The sequence below is a fragment of the Poecilia formosa genome, unplaced genomic scaffold (assembly GCF_000485575.1).
Source record: "Poecilia formosa unplaced genomic scaffold, Poecilia_formosa-5.1.2 Scaffold78, whole genome shotgun sequence".
Lineage (NCBI taxonomy): Eukaryota > Metazoa > Chordata > Actinopteri > Cyprinodontiformes > Poeciliidae > Poecilia > Poecilia formosa.
In genome coordinates, this window is record NW_006800017.1 from 1680629 (window position 1) to 1694257 (window position 13629).

The window sequence follows — 13629 nt, forward strand, 5'->3', positions numbered from 1 at the left end:
AAAAAAAGAGCATTTGGTTTTACTCAAGATGGTTTCACCAATGCATCAGCAGCTACATTCAACACCACAGATTTAACTGTCAATCTGAAACCTTCAGGATTTGAAACTTATTTAAGTCATTTATGCAATCTGGGTTCTTTTTTGTCTGCATATCTTTCATACCATAACTACAACTAAGTAGATCAGGGAGTAACAGGTTTTCTTTTGTGCTTGGAAAAGAAATTCATGAATTTCTAACACGTCTATAATAATTGTGATGAGCTTATCTGGAAGTGAGTTCCTAAGTGAAATTGTGCTTAGGGCCTTTACCCTCTCGCTTAAAGAGTCTATGAAATCTATAATATGATTAAGTTTTTCCATCACTAAACAGTTAAAAACAAAGAAGTATCTAAACATTTTCTTATTTTCTGCAATTCCTCCCATCTGGTATGCAATAGGTGCAAACAGATTGAGAAATGTTTGTAAATGCTTACTGATCAAGCTTTTTTTTTTTCTTATTCATTAAACAACATAGATAACACTTCTAGGAATGGTTGTTTTTCTTTTAAACCTGGTTAAAGATTATGATTTTCAAGTGTGATGCTGAGAGTTTTAAAATGTTGCCGTTCATAATCATTCCCGAGTTGTCAATAAATGTATAAATCCTTAAAGCGCCAACAAATGCCAACTTTCTAGAAATACAAAGCTAAATAATTTTGCATTAGTTGCACCAGATGTGCTAAAAAAATAAGCATTTCTTGAGCCAATTCAGATTTCGGTCTGTATCCCTCTGTTTTGCTTGACCTGGTCATAACTGCATTATTTTTTGGGGACATCATTTCAGAAATCCTACATTTTACAAGTGGAACAGAGAGACAAGAGAAATAACTTTGAGGAAGTTGTTCGCTTGGGTGGAGCTGCTAAAATTTTGTGCTACGCGTTCACTTTGCATGTGAAGCGAGATGTTGTTTCCAACAGAAGGGTCAGGGGGATTTCTGCTGCAAATAAGCAACAGTTGCAAATTTAAAAGTAAAATCACCTGGAATAAAATATATACCAACATCTGATTACCGCCATGATTACCAATGTCTTGCAGAAAGAAGTACTCATGCTTCAAACCTTCACATGTAGTCATGTTACAACCTTGAACTTCATTGTATTTCATCGTAATTTCAAGTGATAAACCAACAGAAAGTAGAGAGATTTGAAGAAAATGTCGTACAAACATGAATATGTGGCAGGCAGCTAACAACGCTCGTTGCCCTGAAAAAAATAGTGGCTGGATCATTTTGTGGTGGTAATTCTGGAGGAAAACCTACCTGTGACTGTGCTCAGATATCAGCATAACAACAGCTTGAAATGTACAAGTAGAACTACAGTAGAACAGTTTGGGATACTTTGGAATAAAAGTTTGAACTATTTTTTCACAGAAAAATTGAGTAAAACATTTTGTTTCTATATTTGCGTGGCTTGTATACTTCTACCACAAAAGACAAATAACTGCAATTGCAATGAAAGCTGTTTCTGCAATGCATTGACTTTTTAATGTCAAAAGCTCTGCATAATTTGTCATAATTTCCCTAATTATGTTCACCTTTGTGTTGGTCTATCACATTAAACCACATTGAAATATGTCGAACTCTGTAATATCACCAAATCTGAAACATTTCTGTGGGTATGAATACTTTTGCAGGGAGCTGTCCTGTGCAAGCGCAATTAAGACACATTCGTACCCGCGAAACAGCTTTGTTTTTCTTTTATTGTCACACAAACGAGACAACGAGAAACCGGCCAAGAGAAGTCTAGGCGAGCATTCAGGAAACTCCTTTTTTTTGTTGTTTTTGTCGAGAGGAATAAGGCCACGCAGCTTCAGCAGCGGGCCATAACTGTGCTTTATGTCCACTTCATTTCCCTTGCAAATCAGCCTCACATTCTTGGGGTTTTCACAGTTCCCAGATCCCTCCCTTTTCACCAAAACATGTCCCGAGTCAGTCAGGCTCATTAGGAGGGATGAGACTATTACCAGGTTTGCTGTCCCCCGTCCTGATAATGCTTACGTGGTCGGATGGGTGAAAGCAGCAGCTTAACTGGGTCCACCCTGCCGCTCCATCATGTTTAAGTGGGCAAAAGACCACAACTCGACTTCCAGTGACGCCCCTTCTTTCCCATCATCTTTATTTGACAGCTGGAATGTTGCAGAGTCTCAACTACACGAGATGCAAAAACAACAAAAAATTAAAATTCATATTCTATGCCGTTGTAATTTTTCTGCATTGTTTTGTGTGAGTGATTTTTACACCACAAGCTTGAAATAGAACTGAGACAAAAAGATTTGTTTAATTCATAGAATGTGTGCAGCCATTTGTTCAGTTGACTGGGGTAGTTTATCTCGCAGTAAAGCTCTCCAATGCAGTTCATTCCTATCTATTTACATTCGGGCTTTCAAGAGTCTCAATCAGAAACTGTGGATCCGTTCCAAGGAAACAGGACCCAAGCACCCTGAAGAGCCTTTTTGCCTCACTTTTATTCACTCCTCTTCTTTCTCAAGAGTTCCTCCTGAAAGTATTTGGCAAACACTTGTGAAAAAAAAAAAAAAAGAGTTTGAGGGAAGAAAAACAACAAGTCGTTCTTGAGCCACCCACATCCCATCTGCTGTGGTATTATCTTCTTTTATTATCTTCAGATTATGTGCGCTGATATTATTTCAGCTATTTAGTCCGGTGGTCATTGCGGTTGTTCTTATTGTTGTTGTTTTTTTTGTTTTTTGTTTGTTTGTGGAGTGCTGCAATATGAGGGGGGGCGGGGGTAGGGGGAAGATTCTCCTCTTAGTGCATCTAATCATCCATTCAGGACCCTCTTAATGGCTTGTCAGTTCCCCTTGCCCTTCCATTTTCTGTCCAATTAATTCCTTTCTAGCTCTCCGGATAAAGGGACACAATAGGGCCCCATCCGCAGCATAATGGATCATTAAAATTCAGCAGCGCGGCCCTGGCACTTGGCATCGCCCTTGGACTGGTTAGGGACGTTGGCTTGGCATGCCAGGCCAGAGCCAACTCTGGACCAAAGGAGACAGGATCTCTTCTCATTCCTTTTATGCTGGTTGTTTAATGAATAAATCTAAAGTTGACAACTTTGATAGATATGTTGCTAAGCTTTTGCAGAATGCAAACAATAAGATGTCTAAAGATTAAGATAAAAGAATGAAAACTTAAGAAAGTTGTTCATAGGATTCTTCTTTTTTTTTTAAAAAAAAAAAAAATATCCTGAGGAAAAAACACCAGCAAATCTTTTTAGTGAATCCGTTTTGTGTGAAGTCTCACTAATTTCAAAGTTTTACATGTAGGTGAATATGAGCCAACCAGCACAAAGGCAAACCCACAATTAAATTATTTCTTCTTTTATTATAGTTTTTTTTTTTTTTTCACAATCGCTTCCAAATGTATTTGAGCACAAAAAAAGTACAAGACGGAATAAATTGAGTTGTTGATGGAAAGAAGAGGATCAAAAACAAACATCGATAAAAAGTATTATTTATTTATTTTTTTGAAAAAACGGCCAGCGGAAGGGTTAGATGTGCATGTGTGTGTGTGTGAAACTAGTTAATAGAACAATCATTTTCACAGGCTTTCTTTTTTTTTTTTTTTCAAAATCATACACCAAAATGATATACAAAAAAAAAAATGTCGTTCTGCTCTAGTTTAATTCCGCAAACTGATGCTTTGGGGAATTAAATCAAATTAAGGACAGAAATTAAAAGCGAGTCTCTTGAGTGGATGGTTTGTTAGTTAAAAATTCAATTTAATTCCAAAATACTGACAATTAGCATTAGAAGGCACAAACACATTTTTATGCAGCAGTGAGTCGGCTTTCAATGGTTTATGAAATAAATATTTTAAAAACAGTCACGCTTAACATCACTTTGAGTAAAGTAGAAATAAAAAAAGATGTTTTCTGTATCATTTGGTGCGTATTATGATTATGTCATGGGATATGTATTCAGTCCCCTAAGAAAATAAACTCACACATTCATCTGCACATTATCTCTCCCAACACACGGATGCATGTTTGCTCACGTATTCTCGCGTTGCCCATGGACATGTACAGGAGGTCCAGCTGACGTGTCACTCAGCGTGTGGTGTTGTTTTACCCCATTTCCTTTAAGCCCACAACATGACTAATCGCGATTTGCCAAGCGTAGATTTCAGACACCTGTTCTGAGTCCTGCGCCAGAGTCTGTTGGTCCTGTCTGTTTGCTCCCAAACTCGGAATGGAGATCCTTCTGGAAATTCAACGGAATATCAAATGCACGGTGCTTTACTTCATTTGCCTCCTTCTCATTAAGTCAGTAAAACTGTACTCTAAATAACAAAAAAAAAAACACATGTAGCATGTGTTTACCTATTCAAAAACAAAAATCCAATAATAATGCATCAACATAAATACATATAAGACTTTTTATGCAAAAATGACACAAAATTCCAATGAGCCTTTTTTTTTCTCTCCTTTTAGGCTGAATCACTGATGCAAATCGTGTGCTGCGATATGTAGCTTCAGCCATTCATGTAAATTTTACTGCAGCTCAAACATATCTGGTCCTGTGTGCACTGTTAGCCAAACTTTTTTCATTCCTGCAGAATTCTGCAGCCGGTCTTCACCTTAACGGTGAGCTTTAGTAATTTGAAACTGAAAAAGGACAGGGATGGAGAAGATGTCAGCTTAAGTAACGTGTCCTCACGGAGGAGTTTGGCTCTCTAATGACACACGCAAGTTCTCTTTGTGTAAAAACTCTGTACAAGTGTGTGTTTGTTTGTTTGTTTTTTTGTTTGTTTTGTTTTTTTCATTTCAACAATAGAACTTTGTATAAAATCAGCAGGCACTTTTTTTCTTTTGTTTGTTTCACGTTCACACGGTCGCAGGTGGCACTTCAGGCCCCTTCGTACAGCTCTTCGCCTTTGCCTTGTGTCCTTCATTAGTAGTGCATCAAACTGAATGAGTCTCTGGTGCAAACAGACTGTTTCTGGTCCCCTTTAAGGCCGAGACAGAGTGGTGTAGACAGGCTGGTCCCAACTGGGGGCAGTGGGGCTGTGTGCCGGAGCCATGGATAGACTATTCAGGATTGGGCTGCTGTAGGGCCGCCTGGACGAGTGGAAATAGGGGTACTGATAGAGGCTGGAGGGGTAGCCAGAGTAAGGACTGTAATAGTTAGAGCTCTGCAGGTCGGTATAGTCACACTGGGAGCTGGAGAAAGACGCGGCACCCGAGGCGGCCGAAGTGGCCGAGGTGACGCAGGCTTGGCTGCTGTAGGAGCTGTAATCGGAGTGCGATGGCGACCCATGGGAGTGCTCACTGTAGTGGCTGGGGCTCAGCTGCTCCGTTTTTATGTGGAGGCGGTGCTGGCCGACCTCGCCGGCGGGGGGAGAAGTGGAGGACATGCCGCACTTTCGGCTCCAGGATGAAACACCACTGCCGTACGAGGAAGCGTAGGAGCTGCCGGGGACTGGAACCGGCCCATGACTGTGATCTGCGGATAAGGCAGCGGAGCCCGACGCGGGGCCGTTCAGAGGGAGGTACTGGTCAAACTCATGCACATCAAAGGTCTCCATGTTGCTGATGACATCAGTGCTCAGCTCGTTGATGTCCACATTGCTGAAGTCAATGTTCTGCCTGCTGCTGTCGGCAAGGCGGCGGCCTTCATGCTTCAGGTCCTGCTTAACTCCGTGATGGAGGTCTGTTTTGGGGGTGGTGGGTGGGGTAGGTGGTCCATGAGGCTGCCCTGAAAAGAAATGTGAGAATAAAATGTTAAGATCGCTCAAAACACAAAACTAACTATGACCCCTAAAAAGTAATAGCCCTGTCTGCAGTCTTGGTTGACATACCTGCGTGTTCAGGGTGGTGGTGTCCATCAGGCATTCCTGCCAGCCCCCCCATCCCTGGCTCAGCTTTGTACATGTGATGTGCCAACTCTGCCCCTGAATCTGAGTCGCTCTGGCCTGGTTTCACATTCTTCCGTCGCCGTGGCTGGTACTTGTAGTCTGGATGATCTTTTTTGTGCTGAACCCGCAGTCGCTCTGCTTCGTCTACGAAGGGCCTCTTCTCGCTTTCAGAAAGCAGGCTAATATGAAAAGTATAGAAGAAGAAAACTATTAAATTCCATGAGCAAACCACAAAAAAAATTGAGAAAGCTACATTTGAATTTAAAAGTTTGTTTTGAGTGTATTTGCTGGCACGACTATAGTTTTCTTTAAATAATTTCCAAAATTTTATCTACCCAGACTCTGACATTTTCATTCTAAGTTGAGTTCATATCTGCAGCTATAATATAAGTTTCTGCTTTGGTGATTATCTTATTCAAAGCTGGGTTATATTTTATTTTACTGCATACATATATCCTAGTAATTAAATGTTTCTTACCGCCAGAGTTTTCCCAGTGTCTTGCTCAGCTCAGCATTGTGCAGATGTGGGTACTGATCCGCCAGCTTCCTGCGGGCCGCCTGTGCCCACACCATGAACGCATTCATGGGTCTCTTGACGTGCGGTTTGTTCTTCAGAGACCCGTTCCCTCGCACTGGCATCGGGACCAGGGACCAGTCGTATCCCTTAAGGACCTGCGAGACCGCGTCCCGTATGCAGGCTGGGAAGCGCTCATCGTCCTCGGAGTCCAGCTTCTTTCCCAAACCGCTGAGCAGGGATCCGTGGCCGTCGGAGCCCGTTGGCGAGGACGGCGCGTCGGAGTCGGACTCGTCCTGAGACATGGAGCTGTTTGTCCCCGATGGACTGCACGGCTGGTCGTTGAGAGACTTCTCGTGCTCCTCTGTCATTTTTAACATAATGCAATCAGTCCAGCACAGGTGAAAATCCAAAACTGTGTTAGAAATGAAAAAGAGAAGGAACCCCCGCAGCAAGAGTTCCGCTGCGCCTTTTACGCACGGTGTGCCCTGGTTAAATTCCTTGAACTGTTTCAGTCACCTGGAGCCCCGATTTGTTTGTCTTGTTTGTCTTAGGCTGCCATTGGGGGTGCGGTCGTCAAAGTTGCTGTTCACAATATGAAACGAGGAGCTACATGTTACTGCAACTTGACTCGGACTTTTAAATCGTTCAGCCCTCCTTCCGCCTGGGATTGGCTGGAGCAAATCAGCACCTTCTCCTCATTGGTTGTGGGAATTGTGTGGGCTTCATTATTATAATGTTTTTCTTTTTTATGGTGTTTTATGGCTCTGCTGAAACTGCATGAACTGTGATATTATCTGCTTCATTGATAATAACAGTTAACTTATTTTGATAGTAAATCCCAAATATTTTGAGAAAAGTTTAACTGAAGATGTTAGTTTTATCAAAATTAGCTGTTCCTATTTGCTTGTACTGCAGAGGCTGGTAAACGTTTGCATTATAAATAAATTTACTCACTTAATAAAAGTTAAAAATGTCCATAAGGTGTATGAGATCTTTGTGTTGGAGCAAGAATTTATGTTTGTACCCAATTCTAGCTAGTCTAGCAGGGGTGCTATTGCTAAAGCCAAACTAGTTGAACAATGTTTTTTTTAGCTAGGAGGTAAACGTTGCTTCAGAATGCTAAAATTTAGCCACGGTTTTCAGAGAAAAAAAAATTGTTTCACCTTATTAGAAGGACCTTAAATATTTATAGCAAGCTTTTACTAGTATGGCAACAATCCTACTGATTTAACAAAGTAACGAGTGTACGAGTCTGCATACATTTACTGTGCTAAAATTGATCTTTTCCAGATCTGGCTGTCAAAAATTAAAAATGTAGAATTAAATGTGGACATAGAAAACCTTTAAAAATGGAAAAATAATGACAAATTTTCAGGCATATGGAATGGTATTCATTATGGAAAATAAGCTAAAAAAATATGAAACTTTATAACTAACTATTTTGCATCAGATTTGCCAATTATGTGACATAATTTTACAACTCGTATCGCTATTTTTCCTGATAGAATAAATTTCTCATTAAACAAAAAAATAATCCAGTTACAGACAGGCCACTGTAGATTGTGATGTCAAGTGTTCCATTTATGTCTTCATTTTAATATTTCCTTAGTAATTCAATATTAGTCCAGAACTGCATTTAAATTTAAGCAAATGTAAAACGTGAGCCTTGCTTCAAAACCAACCAACTTCATCTTGAAAAGTTCAGTCATCATAGGCCTTTATGAGCCCTTTTACAACTTTAACAAAAAGTCTCAACCTTTGCAAAGTTGAGGATGCTTCCACAATAAAGCCTTTCACATCCATTGAAATATCCATTTTATGACCCTGAAGGTACATTATCGGGAGAAGGGGAGATAAGCAGCGGGACTGAATCACTGTCTTTGTTGTAGCTGTCTTTGTTCACGTATTGTGGGATGATTTTTATCACTGACCTCCCTGTGAAAAGACAGGGTATGTGTGTGCTGGACGGCAGTTTACCTCGCTCCATGGACACTGCAGGTGGCTGAGGGAACAGGATCTCTAATGTGGAAATAATAGAAACTGACACTTATGCATGCAGAGTTCTGATGGCTCGTGCACCAAGGTAAGTTATTACAATATTGACTTTTACTAAAACTGATCATAAGCTGAGAAAGTGTTGCACCTAAAGCTTTAAAGTCCGACGAATAACAAAGACTTGTAAACGACTTGCATGTCAAATGAGGCTGGCTTCCTTTTTAGCAGCTGCTTCCAAAGCACTAGGGTCAAGTTTAATGTGGGTGCATGTCTGCATATGTGTGTGTGTGTGTAGGTGTGTGTGTGTGTGCACAAAAAGTCCAGACAGCAGCTAACAGCTTAACTGGGTCTGGCTTCAATCTAATCCATGGAAAAGTGCTTACTCATCATAGTGCATGTGTCCTATGAGGAGCATACATGTATACATGGTGTAAACATGCAAACATCAACAGACATGACATGAGCGTGTAGAATAGAAAGCATCGCACTGGATTCTTGTCATTTCCACAAACAAAATAGAAACTGTGCTTTCGGCTGTAATGTTGTACAAGAAATTTATGATAAGAAGTGCAGCTAAATGAAGTTGAAAGGTAAATCCTCAGCAGCTTTATCGCTTTAGTTTACCACTCATCTTGTCAAATGGGTTGCCAAAAGAAGATAAATTGTGAGGGACAGCAAAACCAACTGTATCTAAACTAAATGAGTTACTTGGGAGTTTTTTTTTTTCTTCTTCTTTTTTGGGATGGGGCGGGGGTTGGAAACTGACTGGAAGGGACTGAGAAAAGAAGACAGTTTTCACCAGACCCGGCCTTCTTCCCTGTAATGTGGGGAGAAACTCTAACCAGGGTATGTGGGCTCCAAATTAGAACAGGAAGGAGCAAAAGAAGACGAGGTAACCGAGCATGAACCTAATGTGTCCCTCAGAGTTAGGGAAGGTTTTCATTTTCCTTTTTCTCCTGATGTGGATCTCAAAATCGCGGTTAAGATTTTCAGATTTTTACAACTAGCTCGCCCCTCTTCTCCTCCATGGGCCCAAGTCGCCTCTATCCCACATGTAAATTATACTCCCTGGCTTCTAATGTGCATACTAAATTAAATTATGCAGTCACCCACAGGAATCCTTCTCCCTTTGGTCTCTGCTTCTGTGTTTTAATACAGTTAGGCACATTTCTTAACTCTTGGCAAGTATGTGGAGCAGTTGCACTGCCTCGATATCACACTGTTTAGATTCAAATTTGAACAGCAGCTTGCTATGTGTTCAATTCGTCGTGCACAAACCTCAGTGTATTTTAAAAGTATTTATGAGATAGATTATGACAAAGTGGTGTGAAATTGTGAAGGGAAAGAAAAGAAAATTCTACGTGTATTTCATCAAACCTTTCAGCAAACCAGAGAACCATCTTCCACTTGTTTTCCATGTCTCCAACCTGGCTTGAGTTGGAAAATGCAAAATAGCTCCTCTAAAACGTATCATGGACTTCTTGACTGCTGCTCTGATTAACGTGGTGTGTTCTCTAATGTTCTCCAACCAGCCTCTGAGACCTTCTGAAGTGAAGTCTAAAGGAAATGTGTTGCTTTAGATCTTTATTAAGGGGTATCTAAATAGAAGGGGCTAAACACAGACACACGTTGCACTTTTCAGATGTTTTTTTTTTTGTTTTGTTAAAATAACATTTTGTCATTCTTCTCTTCAACTCAAGTCCAACTTAGTGTATCACATCAAATCCTAATAATATACAATTAGGTTTATGGTTATAATGTCGCAAATTATAACCATGTATGAATACGTCGAAGCACTTTTGAATGCCTTGTTCCTGAAAATGTGCTACGTAAATAAAATGACCTTACCTTACTTTGAATGTAAAGAGCAGAATTGTTTTGCAAGAGAAAAATAAAAATAAAATCTGGTCACGAGTTGACTAAACCTGTTATGGAAATTCACATTTTCGTGTGCAGTTCATGGAATCTGCGCCACAAAATGTCTGTCACAAATTCTATACAATTTCCCCACATGGATAACAGCTGTCTCCACAGCCACAGAGTCTCCCTAGCTAAACTTTAACACAAACAGCAGGCCTTCATTTGGTTAAATAATTTCTCCGGATGAGTCGACATAAACTGGGCGAACTGTGGAGAGTGGCATGCCCTCCTTCTCACCCAGACGATCGCAACCACTGCACAACCACATGTGGACAGAACTCCTGGGCTGCTGACAAACCATGCTTCACCCCAGCGCCGCATCAACCAGACCACTTCTATCTTTGGTTTCACACACTAAGGAAGAATGTAATTAGTGCAGAATTTACAGTTACAGTAAATATAACTGGGAGGCTGGGGTACCAGACAGGAGAAGAGCGATCCTTCCGGTCGAATAATCCAACATTTTGCTACCTAGAAGAGGACAAGATATGGGGACAGGGTCAGGTTACATTTGTAGATGAAGATAATTAGAGGACTTTTTGCACATATATTATCCGTGACTGGTCCACATGATCGTCCTCTCAGCTACTCCTTCTCTAAGCTCCAGACAGCAGATTTTTTTTTTTTTTTTCCCGTTTTGGTTTACAGACAGATACATTTACCAGGTTGTCTGGCTGGTGAGGCCAAAGATCTGGATATGTTTGACTGCACTGCTTCTAATCACAGTCGAACCCACATGACAGCTGCTCTGCGTTAGTACCTCCTGTCGACATTTGACCTCACAGTATCCTAAATTCATTAAAATGCCATAATGACGGTTTCGCCGAATCGGCAACAGGTTTTATTCAAACTTATTAGTAAAGAAAGAAAGAAAGGTGCAGGGATGGGTGAGTGTTTAAAGCCTTATGGTAACTGTTATTCAAAATATCTCTGGGTGTGTTTGGCTCTCAGTCACTCTTCCATCTTAATGTCAGGAGCATGAAAACACCCAAAGTGTTTCCAGATTATTTGGTGCATTTTCTTTTCGACATGACTGTTTTGTGAGGCAGCGGTTTTGCAGATGACTGTATGTTGTGTTCAGTCGAATTAGCAAAGATATACAAGGATGTTTTTATTACAATGACAGGATAAATCAACTGTTTTTTTTTTTTATGTTTGTCGTTAAAATAATCAATATAGGCTGTTTCTTGTTGGAATGTCCTCAAATAAGCACATTTGCAGATAATGTTTATATTTCCTTTATGCACAGAACTTAGTAAAGCTGTTATAATGTTAAAACGTTATTGTCCTGAGAATAAACCACTTATGTTTGATCGATATAATATGCTGCTCCAATGTACTCTTCATATGTGAACAAGATTATATCATATTACTATTATATTCACATTTATCATGTTTTAACCAAAAAAAAAAAAAAACATCTGCTGCACTGTGGATGCACATCTGTGTACTTTTTGTATAATTAGGCCCAGAATTCTTCATAGCCTTCCCAGAATAAGATACATTTATTTTAGATTGTTTTGTTTTAGGAAATGAGAAAGACATCTAGATTTTGAAACTATTTAAAATGACCAACAGTTTTTTTTTTTTTTTTTTTTTTTTTTTTAGAAATGTTTGTATTTATGTTTATAGAAAAAAATGGTATGTTGGATATGATTAACTCATCGCTACTCAGCAGAACGATTTGTATTGGCATTACAGCAATCAAACTTTTCTTCTCCATTGCTCTATCTGGACTGCCTGAAATGCAGATGACATTTGCCAACCACAACATATTGTCAATATCAAAATGATGGAGAGAAACTCAGCTAAAGGTTTAAAACAAGCAATGCCACCCAAACTAAACGCAATACAAGCGTTTTTATTGAGCATGTGACCAAAACATGAAACAGTCCATTTTTCTGCTTCTGATTGCACCACTTGGAGCAACCCACACACACACACGCACCCACACACACATAACTTCCTCACCCCAAATCCTTTATAGTTTCAAAGGAGAGAATCTGCTCTTCACAAAGATGTTTCTCTTATTCAGTTTTATTAAAGAAACATCCAGCTGAGTGGTCTAAAACAGTCTGAGTCGTGTTTGTTTCTGTTTGAATTTAGCTTAAGAGGTTTTTTTTATTTTATTTTCAAAGTTTGTTTTTCTGCTTTCCTACAACAGTACAAGCAACTTTATGATCCAATTGTAGTTTACCGTGCAGATAAAGTAAGAAAGGGAGAATGTAAAAAGCTGATTGCAAGTTCTACATAGTGACAGTTGTATAATTTTTTACTGATATTTATTCACTAGGTGTAAAAGCTCTTGTTTGTAAAGAATGGGCATGAATTTTTCTTACAAATTGATTTGTGTGTTTCATAATTGTCGTAAACAGAACAGTTTCTGACAATTATCATAAAACATATTTTTCTTTAATCACTTATGAAGAGTGGAAATGCCTGGTTCTTTCTTCCCCCGACATGATATAAATATGATTTACTGTGCCCTTTTTTCTCTTGTCATCATGTTTTGAAAAGAATTTGTGGTCTATGGAGTTTCCCACATTGTCTACGTTTTTGATCTTTGATTTTCTTAAACCATCTCCTTAATTTTCCCATGAACTACATGGTTTGAACCATGCAAATAGTTAGAACAAGGCTAAGGAGAGGCAGAAAAACAGCGAGCCCACCCTTTGGCTTTACGGGAAACGGGAGGCCGAGCTGCAATACCAAGACTATTTAAATGCCTTCATCTGGCTTTAGAAACTTTACCTTGTAAAGTAGAGATTTTGTCTACCTTATTGCGTCCAGACAAAAAAAAGAATCACAAAACACTTATCTCCTTTTGCTTTATGAAAGCAAAATAAAAATAAAAAAAATGTGCATGTAGAAGTTTGCACAAACAGGACTATATGCAGAAGGGAACATAACGCAGGCAGATCAGTGCAATATGAAACCCCAAATCTCCTGGGTGCTATTCACATATTACAGGATAATTTATATGCTATTAAAGTGATTTTTGGTTTGGTGGATCAAATTCTCCAATTAGGCTTCCAGGGTACCGGGCCAATATTTATAAGCACCACTTAGTCTGTCTGTCTCCAGCCAGTCTGCAACCTTTGAAGGAATGACTGCAGTCAAAAACACATTAGCACACCTGCTGCTAACTGGACGAACAGTCAGTCTGTGATCGTCAGTTTTATTAGCTTTGTCTTTAATTATGAAATGCTTCAGCAACACAGTTCTTCCCGTGGAATGTGTATTTTGTATATGATGGAATGAAAAGTTGTTATTCAATGAGAAGCT

General features: G+C 39.6%; 1 protein-coding gene across 1 annotated transcript; it reads right to left on the bottom strand.

Moving 5' to 3' along the window:
• Nucleotides 1-4477: 4477 nt before the first annotated feature.
• Nucleotides 4478-7151, bottom strand: LOC103140987 (SRY-box transcription factor 8). Its single transcript, XM_007556370.2, has 3 exons — nt 6391-7151; nt 5856-6091; nt 4478-5752 (listed from the first exon to the last, which is right to left on the bottom strand). Exons 1-3 carry the CDS (start codon nt 6804-6806, stop codon nt 5007-5009), a joined length of 1398 nt encoding a protein of 465 aa, XP_007556432.1. The 5' UTR covers nt 6807-7151; the 3' UTR covers nt 4478-5006.
• Nucleotides 7152-13629: the final 6478 nt, after the last annotated feature.

Coding starts and splice junctions, on each gene's coding strand:
- LOC103140987 (XM_007556370.2), bottom strand. CDS start 6,806: ATGTTAAAAATGACAGAGGAGCACGAGAAGTCTCTCAACGACCAGCCG. Junction 6,092..6,390: donor ACACTGGGAAAACTCTGGCG/GTAAGAAACATT, acceptor TTTTCATATTAG/CCTGCTTTCTGAAAGCGAGA. Junction 5,753..5,855: donor CCACCACCCTGAACACGCAG/GTATGTCAACCA, acceptor ATTTCTTTTCAG/GGCAGCCTCATGGACCACCT.